This window comes from Furipterus horrens, unplaced genomic scaffold (assembly GCF_987537825.1).
Source record: "Furipterus horrens unplaced genomic scaffold, mFurHor1.1.pri manual_scaffold_12, whole genome shotgun sequence".
Classification (NCBI taxonomy): Eukaryota; Metazoa; Chordata; class Mammalia; order Chiroptera; family Furipteridae; genus Furipterus; species Furipterus horrens.
The window spans coordinates 58,140,252-58,157,459 of record NW_028327182.1 but is presented as its reverse complement, the minus strand read 5'-3'; the positions used below and the strand labels follow the sequence as shown (position 1 = coordinate 58,157,459).

At 37.3% G+C, this 17,208-nt stretch overlaps 1 protein-coding gene across 2 annotated transcripts in view; it reads left to right on the top strand.

The window, feature by feature from the left end:
- Positions 1-17,208, top strand: part of NALCN (sodium leak channel, non-selective) — a 413,720-nt gene that overhangs the window by 227,754 nt on the left and 168,758 nt on the right. For both annotated transcript variants that reach the window (XM_090258917.1, XM_090258918.1), the window contains exon 13: positions 16,172-16,309. In XM_090258917.1, coding sequence (XP_090115043.1) covers positions 16,172-16,309 — 138 coding nt within the window. The remainder of the gene's footprint in view (positions 1-16,171; positions 16,310-17,208) is intronic.

The window sequence follows — 17,208 nt, the reverse complement described above, 5'->3', positions numbered from 1 at the left end:
GTAGTTTTTTAGTGGATTTTATAGGGTTTTCTAGGTATACTATCATGTCATCTGCAAATAGTGATAGTTTTACTTCTTCTTTCCCAATTTGGATGCCTTTTATTTCTTTGTCTTGTCTGATTGCTGTGGCTAGGACTTCCAACACTATGTTGAATAGAAGTGGGAGAGTGGACAGCCTTGTCTAGTTCCTGATTTCAGGGGGAATGCTTTCAGTTTTTGTCCATTGAGTATGATGTTGGCTTCAGGCTTCTCATATATAGCCTTAATGATGTTAAGGTATGCTCCCTCTATTCCCATTTTGCTGAGTGTTTTCAACATAAATGGGTGTTGTACTTTATCAAATGCTTTTTCTGCATCTATAGATATGATCATGTGATTTTTGTCTTTCATTTTGTTTAGGTGATGTATTATATTTATTGTTGCGAATATTAAACCATCCTTGCATCCCTGGGATGAATCCCACTTGATCATGGTGTATGATCTTTTTGATGTATTGTTGGATCCTGTTTGCCAAAATTTTATTGAGGATTTTAGCATCTATGTTCATCAGTGATATTGGCCTGTAGTTTTCTTTCTTTGTTGTGTCCTGACCTGGTTTTGGGATTAGGATAATACTGGCTTCATAGAAAGAGTTTGGTATTTTTCCCTCTTCTTGGATTTTCTGGAATAGTTTGAGGAGGGTAGGAGTTAGTTCTTCCCTAAATGTTTTGTAAAATTCGCCTGTGAAGCCATCCGGTCCAGGGCTTTTGTGTGCAGAGAGATTTTGGATTACTGTTTCAATTTCCTTCTTTGTTATTGGTCTGTTGAGACTTTCTACTTCTTCTTGATTCAGTTTTGGAAGGTTATATGTTTCTAGAAATCTGTCCATTTCTACTAGGTTGTCAAATTTCTTGCCATATAGTTGTTTGTAGTAATTTCTTATAATTGTTTGTATTTCTGAGGTGTCAGTCGTGATTTCTCCTCTTTCATTTCTGATTTTGTTTATTTGGGTCTTCTCTCCTTCTTTCTTAATGAGCCTGGCTAGAGGCTTGTCAATTTTGTTTATTTTTTCAAAGAACCAGCTCCTAGTGTTGTTGATTTCTTGGATTGTTCGTTTCGTTTCTATGTCGTTTAATTCTGCTTTGATCTTGATGATTTCCTTTCTTCTTTTTGCTCTAGGCTTTGTTTGTTGTTGCTGTTCTAGTTCTTGTAGCTTTATGGTTAGGTTTTTTATTTGAGATTCTTCTAGCCTTTTAAGATATGCCTGTATTGCTATGAACTTCCCTCTTAGGACTGCTTTTGCTGTGTCCCATAGGTTTTGGGCTGTTGTATGTTCATTGTCATTAGTTTCTAGAAATTTCTTGATTTCCTCTTTGATGTCATTGTTAACCCATTCGTTATTTAAGAGCATGTTATTCATTCTCCATGAGTTTGGGTGTCTTTGATTTTTTTCCCTGAGGTTGATTTTTAGTTTCAAGGCATTGTGGTCTGAAAAGATGCTTGATATGATTTCAATTTTCTTGAATTTGTTGAAGCTTGTTTTGTGTCCTATTATGTGGTCTATCTTTGAAAATGTCCAATGTGCCTTTGAAAAGAATGTATATTTTGCTTCTTTGGGTTGAAAAGTTCTATATATATCAGTTAAGTCCATGTGGTTTAGTGTGTTGTTCCATGCCTGTATATCCTTGGTGTTTCTTTGCTTGGATGATCTATTGTTGATAATGGAGTGTTGAAGTCCCCTACTATGAGTGTGTTGTTGTTAATATCCTTCTTTTGGTCTTCTATTATTTGCTTTATGTATTTGGGTGCTCCTATGTTGGGTGCATATATGTTTATCAGTGTTATATCTTCTTGATGAATTGTTCCTTTAAGTATTATGAAATGTCCTTCTTTGTCTCTTTTTATTGCCCTTGCTTTGAAATCCGTTTTGTCTGATATGAGGACTGCTACCGCAGCTTTTTTTTCAGGTCCATTTGCTTGGAATATTTTTTTATATCCCTTTACTTTCAGTCTATGTAAATCTTTTGTTTTGAGGTGTGTTTCTTGTAGACAGCAAATATGTGGGTCCTGTTTTCTTATCCATTCCATCACCCTATGTCTTTTAATGGGACCATTTAATCCATTTACATTTAAGGTTATTATTGACATGTATTTATTCATTTCCCTTTTGTATCTCTGTTCCGCTACTCTTTTTTTTGTTTTTTCTCTTCCTTTTTCTTAGAATATTCCCTTTAGCATCTCTTGCAATGCTGGTTTTGTGGAGATGTATTTTTTTAGTCTTCCTTTGTCTGAGAAACTCCTTATTTCACCTTCTATTTTGAATGAGGCCCTTGCTGGGCAGAGTATTCTTGGTTGTATGCCTTTGTTTTTCATTGCTTGAAATATTTTCGACCATTCCCTTCTGGCTTGTAATATTTCTGTTGAGAAATCGGTCGATAGCCTTATTGGAGCTCCCTTGTAAGTTATTTGCTGTTTTTCTCTTGCTGCTTTTAGGATTCTCTCTTTGTCTTGGAATGTTGCCATTTTAACTATGATGTGCCTTGGAGTGGGTTTTGGGGGGTTCCTCTTTATTGGAACTCTCAGTGCTTCTTGGACTTGCATCACTTTTTCTCTCATCAGGTTCGGAAAATTTTCTGTCACTATTTCTCCTATCAGTTTTTCAATTCCATGCTCCTTTTCTTCTCCCTCTCTTATTCCTATGATCCTGATATTATTTTTTTAAATGCTATCCTGTAATTCCCTTACATCTTGTTCATATTTTTTCAATCTTTTTTCATTTTGCTGTATCATTTGAGAATTATTACCTACATTATCCTCTAACTCACTAATCCGATCGTCTGCTTCATTTAGTCTGCTTTTGACTGATTCTACTGTGTTTTTCAGTTCAGAGATTGCATTCTTCATTTCTTCCTGGTTCTTGTTGATAGTTTCTATGTCTTTTTTTATGCTGGTGTAGTTCTCTGCAAGTTCCCTGGAATTTTCTTGGAGCTGCTGGTAACTTCCTTGGAGGTTGTCATAGTTGTTTTTGAGGTTTTCGAGCATATTGAGCTTCTTCACAACCATAGTTTTGAATTCCATGTCTGACATTTTGGCTATGTCTATACCATCTACCTCTCTTTCTGGGGATTCCTCTTTTCTTTTCATTGAGAGGTTGTTTCTGCGTCTTACCATGTTGCATTCTTCTTGTTTGTTTTTGTTATTTGGATTTGTCTGCTTTGCCTTCCCACCTTTGTGGTATGAGATTTTTTATGGTAGATCTGGGGGTTTCAGTGGTGCAGTCTCTTTGATCTCCTGAGCCTGATGTTCTTGGGGTACCTTTTATATCATTTGTTTATGCTGTCTGATTATATTTCAGATTTTTTTTTTGGTTAGGATAGTCCTTCTGGCTTGTTGATTGAGAGTCACTCTAGCCACTTTATCTTGAATTCTTTTGTGGAGATGTCAGTTCAGCCTTCTTGTGTCATCTTCTCTTTCTGCATCCACAGCTGGTCTAATGTGATGGGTCAGAGATTCCTATTCCTTGCAGCAGTGGTGTGTGCAAGGTGGCTGGCAGGGAGCAATGCAAGGCAGCCAAGAGCCCACCTCAGGTCTGTCACGCTGCGCTCCAGGAAAGCAGGCCACATCGCACTCTGGGGAAGCTGGCAATGTGTTTTTTTCACTCAAGCATCAGTGCGCACCCAAGGCGGCTGGGGAACTAAGCTCAGGCCTGCTGCGCCGCGCTCCTAGAAAGCAGGCTGCACCAAGCTCCGGGAAAGCCCTCCAGGTGTTTTCTTTTTGGCTCGAGCACTGGTGCGCACCCAAGGTGTCCAGGGAACTAAGCTCCGGCCTGCTGCGCCACGCTTCTAGAAAGCTGGCCGCGCCGTGCTCTGAGAAAGCTGGCTGCGCTGTGCTCCGGGAAAGCCCTTGAGGTGTTTTTTTGGCTCGAGCACCGGTGGGTGCCCAAGGTGTCTGGGGAACTAAGCTCGGGCCTGCTGCGCTGCGCTCCTAGAAAGCCGGCCGCGCCGCGCTCCGAGGAAGCGGGCCGCGCCACGCTCCGCGAAAGCCCTTGAGGTGTTTTTTTTCTCCAGTGCCGGTGTGCACCCAAGAGGCTGGGGAGCTAGCCTCAGGCCTGTAGCGCTGTGTTCCGCGAGTTGGTCTTTTGCCTCTTAGGGCAGGGCCGCAGACACTTGTGCTCAGTAGACGTGAGTGTCTGTGAGTCACTGCTGCCCACCGTTCCTGCACCTCCTGAGCGGGCACGCGCAGAGCCTGGGCAAGTGCTCTGCACTCCGGATTCTGGCCTGGTACTTCGGCCTGCCGCCCACTGGGCTGGCCAGGAGCGACTGCGCACAGTCTTCTGCGTGTCCAGTGGGCCCTCCCTGTACCCATTGGGTCACTGATTTTATGTCTGTTGGCGTGTGTCCGAAGGGCACCTGGATGCGCAGCCCTGCGCACCTGGGCCAGTGAATGAGGGCACTTCCCTATGCGTGCCCCCGTGACCCAAGGGGCGGGTTGGGGGGTAGATGAGTGCACCACTGTGCCTGCGCTCCTCAAGAATAGCCTACCACCCCCAAACTTTCCTCCCCTCTCCACCATCCACTAGAGAAAAATATAAAGGAGAATTATGTTCTCACTTGCCTGGCAGCACGCTGTCTCCTGTCCTTCAGCGCCAATGCCACCTGGTCAAGTCCCATCTCTGCCAGTGGGAAGAGATCCGCTCTCCTCCCAACACCTCTCCCGGGTAGCCTGTGGTCGCCAAAAAGCCTTTGTGTACTTCCAGCCACAGCTCCGGCAGCCATCCCAGTCAGGAATCCCATTTTGTCCCATTTTTCTCCGCTATCCTAACTAAACAGGTTGTTCCCAGATGGATTTTCTCTAATCCAGCAGTGCGTTGGCTTGACTCCTGCCAGTGTCCAGCTGCTCACTGAGATGTTCTGTCTGAAGTTAGCCCAAACTGCAGAATGGTCTCAGGAGTCTGAAACTGCAGCCTCTCCTCACTCCTCCGCCATCTTCCCCCTCTACCACCTTTGGCATTTTAATTATGATGTGTCTGGGTGTGGTCCTCTTTGGGGCCAACTTGTTTGGGACTCTCTGTGCTTCCTACACTTGTATATCTATTTCCTGTGCCAAATTATGGAAGTTTCCTTTTATTATTTTTCCAAGTGAGTTTTTAATTTCTTTCTCTTCCTCTTCTCCTTCTGGCACCCCTATGACTTGTAAGTTGGTATATTTATAGTTGTCCCAGAGGTTCCTAAGCCTCTCCTTGGTTTTTGGCATTCTTATTTCTTATTTTTGTTCTGGTTGAGTGTTATTTCTTTCTCATGTTTCAAATAATTGATTTGAATCCTGGTTCCTTTCCCTTCACTGTTGGCTCCCTGTATATGTTTCTTTATTTCACTTTGTGCAACCTTCATTTTTTCCTTTATTTTTTTTGCCATACACTATGAGTTCTCTGAGCATTCTTATCACCAGTGTTTTGAACTCTGCATCTGATAGGTTAGCTATCTTCATTTTACTTAGTCTCTTTTCTGAGATTTTGTTCTGTTCTTTTGTTTGGGCCATATTTCTTTGCTTTCTCAATTTGGCAGCCTCCCTGTAATAATAGCTGTGTATTAGATATAGCTCAGAGAAGGAAAACTCTGACTCCAAAAAACCTCCGCTGCCTTGCGGCATACCTCTTCAGGGGAAAGGCTAAGGGAGTAAACCCCGACAGAAAATCTGGAGCCGGAGTCCCTAAGGCGGTTTGACGTTGTAGTCAACACCGGCAACTCCTGCGGCGCACCTGAAGCCAAGCTGTATTGACTCCGTCTTTCCCTTGGACCCTTCAGCTGCGAAGAGAGGGGGGGTCTGCTGCATGGGCAACAGCAGACCCTCCATATCCACCCTGCCCAGGCTCTGTAGCTTCAGCTTCACTGGAGAGGACACTCCAGCGTCATCGCAAGATGTCGATTCAACACGGGAGGAGACAGATACCGTGTCACTCCCGAGTCGGACTGCACAGCCATTCTCGGCGGTGCAGATAGACTCTTAAGAAGCTACACCATCGTCTCTCGAGACGGACGGCTGCCGATGATTAGATATAGCTGCTTTTATTCCATATCTTAGTAATGTGGCCTATGTAGCAAAGTCACCTGTAAACTGTGTGGGGTGGAGATTTAGTAATGGCCAGGGCAGGGCTACCCACTTTATCACATTTTAGCTCTGTTTGTGGTGTGGGGCTCAGAGAGGGGAAAATGCCACTGCCTTGCTTCTGGCTAATTGCCCAGCCTCACCCCATTTCCAATCACTTCATCCACTTCCATATGTGATGGACACTCATCCAGTTGCTGTCCTGAAGTTTGGGTATGTTCTAAGACTATGTGGACCCTTTAAGTGGTGAAAATCTGGCAGTTTCTTCCACCCTTTGAACCCCTACTAATTTTTACAGCTAGAGACAATGGGGGGTTTATCTTCCCAATGCAGGAACACTGGGCTGTGCTCTCTGGCCTGGGGCTGAGATCGTTTGCTTGCAGGTTATCCCTCCCAATTTTTATCCACCACACGTGAATGTAGGACTGTCTGTTATACCACCTCCACTGCCTATCTGAACCATACCACCTCTCTGCCCTGTCCCTGTGACTGCTCCCCTCCTACCCATTTGGATTCTGTAACTTCTTTAAAGCTGTGGTTGTTGGACTTCCATATAGCTCAATTTTCTGATGGTTCTGGTTGTTACTTGTTTTTGAGATCTGGTTGTAATTCTTTCTATGACTGCACAAGCAGGCAAAGCATGTCTACCTATTTCTCCATATTGATTAGAAGTCCAGACCATCGAATTTTATCTAAGCCAGAGAAGGAATTTCAAGTCAAGAAATAGCTATTGTTGATAGATTTAACATTATGTACACTTCTAAGATTTTACTCCAAATTTCAAATCCACAGAATTTTAATTTTTGTTTATAAATAGTTTGGCCACAGTAAATGATAATTCTTAGAGATTTTTTAATTGTAGGTCTTTAAATACATTTAATGCCATTTGTATTGGTTTTTCCCAACCTCTAATTCTTCATAAGACCTTTATCCTATCAGTCATGATTTTGCCAATCAATGTACTTTTTAGAAATTTAACTCCAACATTAAGTAAATCCAAAGATTTACTGTATATATTAAAGTTGTATTAAATATTGGAAAAGCATTGAATAGTTGAGTAAGTTTTAAATAACAGGAACTATACAACAAAATAATTAAAGAATTACGAGGTCAGTGAGTTTTTTAGAAGGTAAAACTCATGCATATATTATTGCTCTTTGAGTGGGGGAAAAAAAGAAGGGGATTGAGAAGATAAGTAATTAAGGCAATTAAAACCAAAAGGGTGTCACTTTTTTGCTCATTGAATACCATTAAGACAAGTCTTCTATTTTAGGGCTGACCAGTGGTAAGACACAGCAGGGAAACTCTCAGTAAAAATGGTCAAGCTACTATATAAGTTGTCAAGTAGGTTTCATTTGGAAAGCAAATCTTTTATAGGGAAAGAGTTCTTTAAACTAGCTAAAGATAAATAAAATAGATGCAAATGATATTATAAAATAAAAGTTGTATATCAGTGATATTAGTTGTATTCTCCACTACATTTAGTAACTTTTAAATGTATATATTTAAAGAAAAAAGATAAATGTTTTATATGTAAAATAGTAAAAAACATTGAATAAAAAGTAACTTACAAAAACATAGTTTCACATTAAAACCTGTACTTGAATGTTAATAGCAGCATTATTCATAATAGCAAAAAAGCAAAAATAACCCCAATTTTTATAAAGTGATAAATAGCTAAAATGTGGGATAACCATATAACAGAATATCATATGGCAATAAAATAATGAAGTGCTGGTACACACTACAACATGGATGAACTCTGATCACATATTGTAAGATTCCATTTATAAAAAATGTCTAGAATAGGCAGATCCACAGAGACAGAAAGTATGTTGTTGGTTGCCAAAAGCTGGAAGAAAGAGGAATAGGTAGTGACTGCTAATGGACAAAAACATTTTGGAGAGATGATGAAAATGTTCTTAAATTAGTTAGTGGTGATAGTTGCACAACACTGTGAATAAACTAAAAACCATTTGATTGCACACTGTAGAAGGTGAATTTTATGATATGTAAAATATATCTTGATAGTGCTTTTACATCCTCAGTTGTTCCTATTTTATTGTCCCAAGTTTATCATATAGGTTTTCAAGAATTTTATACACACAAAATATATCAAAATATGTAATTACAAATAAAATTATACTATATATTCCACTCACTGTATATCTAATTGTTTTTAACCTAAATTGATATCCACACATACTGAAAACTCAAACCTGCATTGGGTCATCAGATTATCAAAGGACATTTATAATATGTTTTTTAAAGGTTTAAGAACTACTTTGCAAGATCTGGATAAACACTTTTAACTTGTTTATTTCAGCATAGAAAAATAACCCTTGCTTCTAATTCTAAGAAGGCCTATCAGAAAGATTTGTGTGGTCAAAAATGGATCCCTGAGGTCTTGAGGGAAAAAAAAAGTCCTGTCACTGTGAAGCTGCCTCTGTTTCCAATACTATGTCAAGATCCCTCAGCAGCTCAGTGGGAGCATGGTCTAGATATTGTTCACCCCACCTGTGATTGATGACCAAGAGTTGTTTGTTCAAACAAAATAAAAGCCATGCAAATATTTGTTCATTTCCCTTTCTTCCCTCTTTGGTGAATCTAATTTTAATTCAAGTCTCCCAATCTTGGTTAATGGCCAGAAAGTACAGCACTAAAATGTAGGGCTACTTAGGACAAAACTATTAGCTGTGTGAGCGGTAATATCAATGAATATTGAGGATAAATGTGGAACTGAGACAAAGAATCGGGGTTGGCATTAGCAGGATTTCCTGACAGATTGGATGTAGGATGTGAAGGAATGAGAAGGTCCAAAATTATCTGTGAGGCATTTGACCTCACTAACTTGAAAGATGGATCAGTTATTTTCCAAGATGAGAATGAATGCCAGAAGAACAAGTTTGGGGAGTGAGGCATGAAGAGTTTGATATGGGACATGTAATGCTTGAGAGTCCCTTTAGACATCCAAGTGAGATGTGTTGATTCTGGACATTTGTATGGGGCTAGACATACAAATGTAGGCATTATCAATATTATAGATGGTATTCAAAGGCATTAAGTGGATGAGATCAACTAGTTAGTAAGTGTTGAGAGATAAGAGATGTGAGGATTAAGTCCTGAAGTTCTGCAACACTTAGAGGTTAGGAAATTGAAGAGACCAGAAAGCTGAGAAGAGTTGGCAGTGATATTTGTGTCTTTATTCTGCAATGTTCAGCCCCTTGAAGTGACCCAAAGACCCTTGTTCTCGGCTCTTAGATGTGTTTCCTCCTGTATCATCCCTGTAACTGCTCACTTCCTCAAACTTTTATATTGTGGTTTTTACTCTGGTTCTCACCCTTTGAGTGTTCCCACATATCCAAGAAATATGATACTCACCAAGTTTATAATTTTCAAAACCTTCCTTCTCCATTCAATGAACATCATTGGTCTCTTTATTCAGTGCATTTTCTTTCCCATGTAACTTTTCTTCATCCAGATATTTTGATTATATATGCTTATAATTCTGACGTTGTAATGACTCCTACATTGCTCCTACTCAAATGCATAGCCAATCTCCATTCATTATTCACCTCCGTTTCCTATGGCTAACAATGTGTTTTTGTTGTTGTCATTGTTGTTGTTGTTGATAAATACATTAGAGATGTTTTTGGTTGATTTTGTGCTTCTTTGGTGGGGCAGAGTTTTTTGTTCCAGAACATCTCATAAGCAACTGACCCATTCTCAGTTATACTGCTCTTCTCTGATTCAGTTACCTGTGGCTAGGCACCTGCCATATGAAGAGGGCCTGACCTGGATAGTGATGGTTTATATGTGATCATGTCATTACAAACAAAAAAGAAAGAGGTCTTGTAAACAAAGTTAATTACTCCTATTTATATCTATAGGTTTGGATTTGAGAGTTAAAGTAACAAAATAAAGTGAAATTACAGAAGAAACAGAAAAAAACAGTGAAATCTGTCCCTAAAACCTACAAAAATTAGTAAAATAATTAATTTTAAGTTGAAAAAAGTTATTCCAGCAATAATCACACAGAGAAAGGTCACAACTTCATACCGTTATCTTTAAATAGCAGTTACTAGGAAAAAGAGGGGGAATGAACCCTCTAGACTCATGCCGAAAGCCTGTCTTCCAGAAGTTGAGAAGAAATTAACTTGGGAAGACAAATCATAAAGCATGTAGTCATATCCCTTAATTTGAGGAAACTCTGGCTGCAAGCAAATGCAGAGTATCCTAAAAAAGACAACAGGAATGCCTCAAGTGTGGAATTCACTAGTTCCAGCCCATTTTTCTAGAAGCAAGGTAAACTACTACATTTCTCCATTTTTATTTTTCCAAATGGGAAGAAAACTTGAGAGTGAAGGAAAGATATTCATAATTTCTGAAAACGAATTCTCTCTTATAATAAACAAAAAGTGAGCATAATGAAAGTATGAAGAGTAAAGAAGAAAAAAGATGCCAGGAAGGTACAAGTTGCCTGGGGGAAGAGATATAGGAGAGCCCCAGTTGTCCTCATATACAACAGAGAGGACAAAAACCAACAAAATCAACCTGTTTTTTCCCTCAATGGAGTAAGGAAATAATGGCTGGAAAAAATCTGGTGAATTGAAGGAAAGGACACCTGTGACTGGCTGGCTCGGGAAGCAGTAAATATTTCCAGAATTTGCCTGAATTGGAAAAATATCTGAAGCCTGATATTCAAATATGATTGATCATAGCCTCAGCTATACTTCTTGCCCTGAAAACCTCTCTCTTCATATTGAAATAACAGGACTCTAATGACTGGGGATGATATTCTGGAATCATTATGTGACACTCTATTGGAGAGAATAAAAGACCTAGATAAGAAAGTTAAAAATGAAAATTTTGACAACTGTGGAACAGGTCAAGAAAGTAATTAATCTAAATTAAAACAGATAGTACAAAGACTCCAATCTATGAAAGCAAGAATCAAATTGTTTCTGCGTAATTGAAGACCCCCAAGAAGAACATTTGCAGGAGCATAAGAGCAGAATTTATTCCAAACAACAGGTGAAATGTGTGAGGATCTGGAAGCTATAAAAGCTAGAAGGAAAAAAGTATATATTTCTTCTCCCAATGGAACATGAAAAAAATAATCAGAAAGTATCAGCAGAAACAAAACTAAACTAAACTGAAAATTGTATACGAAAGGGATGGTTCATGTAAAGTGAATTAAATATTTTGAGCAATTAGTGGAAAGTAAGAAAGGGTACTTCATTTAACCTTGAAAATTCACCTTATAGTACCAAACACATCATAATATTGGCACCCTGAAGGTGGAAGTGTTGTCTTAGAACATTACAGAGCTAAACAGTGAAGAGTATTTTCATAGTCAACATATTTGACTATCAGCCTATTGATTATCAATATACTGACAAGTGTGGAAGGCTCAATTATGACTGAAAAACAAAATGTAAATATTGTTGAGCTTGAGGATGTAAGTGAATGCATGACAAAAGATGGAAATGAGAGAAGGGGAACGTAGTGGGATGAGCAACACTGCTGAGACCTTCATACTATAAAATATGATGGCAAGCCATTCTGTCAGAGTTTGATGGAATAGAAATAGAGATTTATGTACAAAATGTGAGAGTGGTCAAGTGTAGTAGGAAGTGATGTTGTGTCTGAACTAAATCTTCACACATCATAGCATAAGTCTATGTCCAAAGTGGGTAAATCAAGTAATACTAAATAGGGATATGGATAGCACCACCAGAAGTGAAAAGATAAATGGTTAAAATTGATGGCCTCTGGGAAGTGGGGCTGAAATACTTAGGCTACAGCTGTTTATTATTCATTCTTTATTATTCTTTAAGAAACCCATCATCAGGTTTCTTTACTATGTAATATTTAAATCACCTTGATTAAAATTTTGAAAAACTAAACAAGAAATGAGCAGAAACTATGTTAGAAGAAATCTTTGTTCTGTTTCATGAATAAAGACAATAATTGAAAAGATATGCCTTTCTTCAAGATTGGAAGATAAACTGAGAACATAACAATTTTTCTTAGATTAACATGGTCTCAATGAATAAAATAAGGTGTTTGGGGAAGTTAGCAGAAACATAAATAAAAGGATTCTGAGAATAAAAAGTTATGAGAAGGGGTTAGGAACCTGACCAGTTCTTAAAATGTATGATTTTAGGCAATTTAGAGAGGAACTAGATTGGTGGAAAAGAATAGAAAGTCTAGAAGTACAGCTGAAAGCATAAGAATATTCAATATATGACAAAGGGGATATTTCAAATTAATGAAGAAAACAGAATTTTCAATTAAATTGTGCTTAATCAACTGATCATCTATTGAAAAGAAAAATAAGATTAATCTCCATCTCATTTCTTATATCAAAATAACTTCCAGATTTAAACAATGATTTGCAGTTCAAAATTGTAACACAAGAGGTCAAGCCTGGAGATCTCAACTGCTTATTAGGATAAGCCAAAAAATCCACAAAGAGGACTAGATGGAGCAGATATAGCCTTTATTATTCACATTACAGGGAACACCAACAGTGGCAGATCAGCAAAGCAGGACTGCACCTCCCTGAGTCTGAGACTTGTTTTAAGGAGTCCCAGGCAAAGTGGGCACATGTCTTGTGCTTGGCTCTAAACTACATACTTCAATGTATACATGCAGAGGGAAAAGGTCAAGAAGCAGTCACACGTGATAAGTATCCACTCCCAAAAAAGATAAGGAGGAAATTACAATTCATTTTCCAAAAGAATGCACGTTCCTTCTGGCCAAAGGCTTTCTTTCATTATGGGGTTTGTAAGAGCCATGTCCAGCATGACTCCACAATAATAAAGTGAGGAAACTGTAAACTATTGAATAAAAGTCTGGGTATTTATATCTAATCTTGCAGTGTGAGAAATCTTTTTAAGCAAAATAAAAACACCTTAAATAAAAGTAATGGCAAATTAGACCACATATAAATTTAAATTTATGTTTGCACAAATACTATGAATAATAGGAAAGATCCATTAAACATATGACAGGTACAAGGTTAGTCTTCTCAATGTATTAAGAGCTAGCAGACCAATAAAGGGAGAAAAAGTCAGCAGGGTAGAAAAAGAGCGTAGCAAACGGGAAAGTAGTTCAAAGAAACAACTTCCTCTAGTGCTTTGTTCATCACAATCTTCTCCACCTTTTAAGTTATACTTATCTTCACCATGGAAGTCAATTGTTTTCATTTTTCTAAAACTGTTCTTTACTTACCTAAGAGGAATACATTGGTCCTTCTAACTTGCTTCTTGGTAGCTTTACCATATTTCTTCTACACACCATATTTTTTTACTTTTTCTTTTCTTAGAGCTGTTCATGTTCATCTTTTTCTTCCATTCTTGATTATAAATTTCTTAAAAGAACAAACCATGTCTCCCTCATTTTAATCCCCAACACACCAACCTTCAGTAACCACTAATAACCCTGTTTGAATAAATAAACAAAGCAGGCTCTTCAAAGAACACAGATCATGCAGATAATATAACTTAGTAAGTGTACTTAATTCACATCCTCAAACAATCATTTGGGTTTAAATTTATGGGTAAAATCTCAGCAAAACTGACAAGACACACTTTCTTCAGTACACAAATTAATTTTCAACCTATAATATAAGTATTTCACAGCACTCCCTTTCATTGGTTTATTCATGAACACAACTTTAAACACACAAATCACATTGTACAGAAAGTTTTGCTTTCAAACATAATTCACAGCATCTCACAGTAAGAACTTTCAGGTGGCTGAGCTATGCAAAATGAGGTGTTTTCTTCTGATATTTTGAAAAGAGTAGAGTATAACTCTAATGTTCTTGACCATATTGCTTATCTCACAGCAACAGGTTAGAGTACCACAGTTAAATGTTCCAGAGTATTCACTGAATGCAATAGTTGAGTGTTCGTGAAAGCTAATGCAGTAGGTGAAAACAAATTTAATTGCTTTGTGCCTAAGGCAGCTGAAACATACACCTGAACTTTTGGTGTGGGTGTCCAAAATAAACCTATTGGAGCCCTGGCTGGTGTGGCTCAGTGGATTGAGTACTGACCTGAGAACTCCTAGGTTGTGGGCCAGATCCCCAGTTGGGGGCACATGAAGGACAACCACACATTGATGTTTCTCTTCCTCTCTTTCTCCCTCCCTTCCCCCCTTTCTAAAAATAAATAAATAAAATCTTTTTTAAAAATCTATTGGGCTTAATTATAAACTTTTTTGTTACTTTCAGAGTAAGAAATTTATGTCCAGTAAAACTCTTTTTGTGCTGGTAGGCATTTTGACTCTTCCCCTGTTGCTATTGAGTCTTTAGGAAGAACACATTTTCACACTGGTGACATTTCCATTGAAGAAAATATATAGCAATCTGATATTTTCATGTGAATTATCTTTGGAACTTATGTTCCTTGCCTTTGGAGGTAATAAATACTCAACAGAAAAAATACAGGGAAAAAAAATTGTCCTCAATGATAAGTACTGGCACACATATGAGGTTAAATGATGTGTTGAAAATTCTCTGAAGCATTTTTATGATGTACGAAAGCTATCATTTTCTTAGGCACCTGACAAGGAAAGTATTATTTTGTTCTTGGTGATCCTGAGTTCAAGTATCAATAGCAATGTAGTAGTAGTATACTTTATGAACAGAAGACTTCATAGGGTAATGAGATCGTAGAAAAATTAACTCAAGGAGAAGTGTTTTACACATGGAAAAAAGGTAAGTGGAAAAATCTATCTCCTACTTCAAGATTCACTTAACAATTAGTTTCTCTTTTGTTCAAATGGGTCTTTTATATGTTGGGCATTGAACACCTTCTAAAAATGTTAACTATTCCTAGCAAAAGGAACTATGCTGAGAGAACTCACTGTGTGAATAGGCCCAGGAAGTAGTAGATTCAAGACTTCACTGAACACAGGAAGCAATACTTGGAAAAGTACTTATTTTGAAGTCAAAACACCAAAGTAATACTTACATTAGTGCTACAAATTAATAGAATAACTTTGGGCCAACCACCTATCACCCTTAAGTCTCATTTTTCTTATCTTCAAAAAGAAAGAGTCAGATTAGATTATCCTTAAGGTCCTTTTTGGCTCTAAGATTCTAATTGATGTAACAGAGCTTTCATCTTGGAATCAGTTTATCTTTGTATTATACTAGACTTTATTTCTTAGAAACTCAATACCTGAAAATTCTATTTAAGTCTTCATTGTGCTATGACCTATAAAGACATTTTTAAAGAATCAGTAGATTCCACTTGTCAACTTGCCCAGACATCATCATAAATTCTAATCAGGAAGCATTTATTGACCACTAATGTGTACACGATAGATGAAATAGAGATGTATTTGTAATCATATAATTAATAAGAAAAACATGTAAGAATGGAACTGACCAAAGATCTTGCAGAGAGTGAGTCCTCTGGTTTAGCTGGCTTTTGTTAGAATGCTCTGAATTTTTTAGTCTTGGCTTTATCCATCATCTTGACTCAGGACTCTGAAAAAAAATTATAAAAATGTATTTGTCTTTATTAAGTTGCTCAGCATGGCTATATTATTTAGAAATATTTATTTTTAAAAGAGTTTCATGTTTTTAATATAACAAATAATTTGATAAATGGGTATCATAAAAGTAAAAAAAAGTAAAAAGTTATTTTCATATTCCTTTAGACAGTTAAATATAATTCATTATAAAAATATATTGGGCTTAGCAGCAAAAATAATCCATAATCTGTTGAAATGATAGTCAGCTTACTTAGAGAAGAAAAAAAGAAAGGCAAATAAGCTAAGGTTCTAAATTTTTTTTCTAATTCTTCTCAACAGTATTTACCACTAACAAGGCTAATTTTAATTCAAGACAATTATTTTAGTTTTCCACACTGAATAGTTAGATAGACTTTTATGATATGTAGTTCTCAGCCCTTTCCCATCTGTTGAATTAAAGTTGTTCTTCCCCTGACCAATCATATAAAGATCAATAATATTGAGATCAAAGTCCTCAAACATCATATGCTAATTTCAAATTGCATGCAAACCTAAAGCCGATGTTTAATACCTCCATTATTTTCCTCTGTAGGCATTTATGTCCATGTTCCAGATCCTTACCCAGGAAGGATGGGTAGACGTAATGGACCAAACTCTAAATGCTGTGGGACACATGTGGGCACCCGTGGTTGCCATCTATTTCATTCTCTACCACCTTTTTGCCACTCTGGTGAGTTTAGCACTTCTTTCAATTGTGTCTTAGAATTCATAATGGGATAAGCATCAACAAGTCTTTTGCCTACTATCAACTTCAAGTGAGGTCCCTTCCATACTCTATTTCTATGAATCAATGAACTCCTTGAAGAACTAGATTTCAGATGTAAATAAGTTGTCTCTATTAGGTACAAATGTTTGCATGAGGGAAAACAAGACAAAACAAAATAGAAATCTCACATTTGTATACCAATTTAAAGATCTCTAATGATTTTCACATCCTAGATGATCTAAGGATCAAACTAGAACTATGTTATTATTATTATTATTATTTCTAATCTTGTAGAGACACTTTCTTCAATTTCACTTTATCTTCTTCACAGCTATAATTAAACTGAAGATAGACACTGGAGACCTCAGGGTACAGTTAGTTAATTAGAAATTATCTCAGTGTTTTTGTGCTATGTGCAATGTAAAGAAACAGATAGAAAAAAAATAAAACATAGCAGCAAATATTTTAGAAGCACAATAAGTACTCAATACCAAATCCAAGAAAAAAATGACTTCTGTCACAGAGTTTTCTCTTCAATATATTTTTATTAAAAAGAAAAATGTTATGAAATGCAGCCTATGGCATACTAAGGGATATAATTCTCAGGTCTTTCTAATGTGAATTGTACATCTCTATGTAATAAATTGGTGCGTATTTAAGAAGAAAACTTAAGCCCTACTCTTATGTTAAAAGCTCCAAGTTAGGGACCCCAAATGTTACCATTAATTAGGAACACATGAAATAGAAACAACTGCTACTACTATTGAAAGGCAAAATATTTCACAATTTTATTACTAATATTTGGAACAACCAAGTAACATAATAATGCCACTTTACAGATAATGAAACTGAGGTTCAGAGGA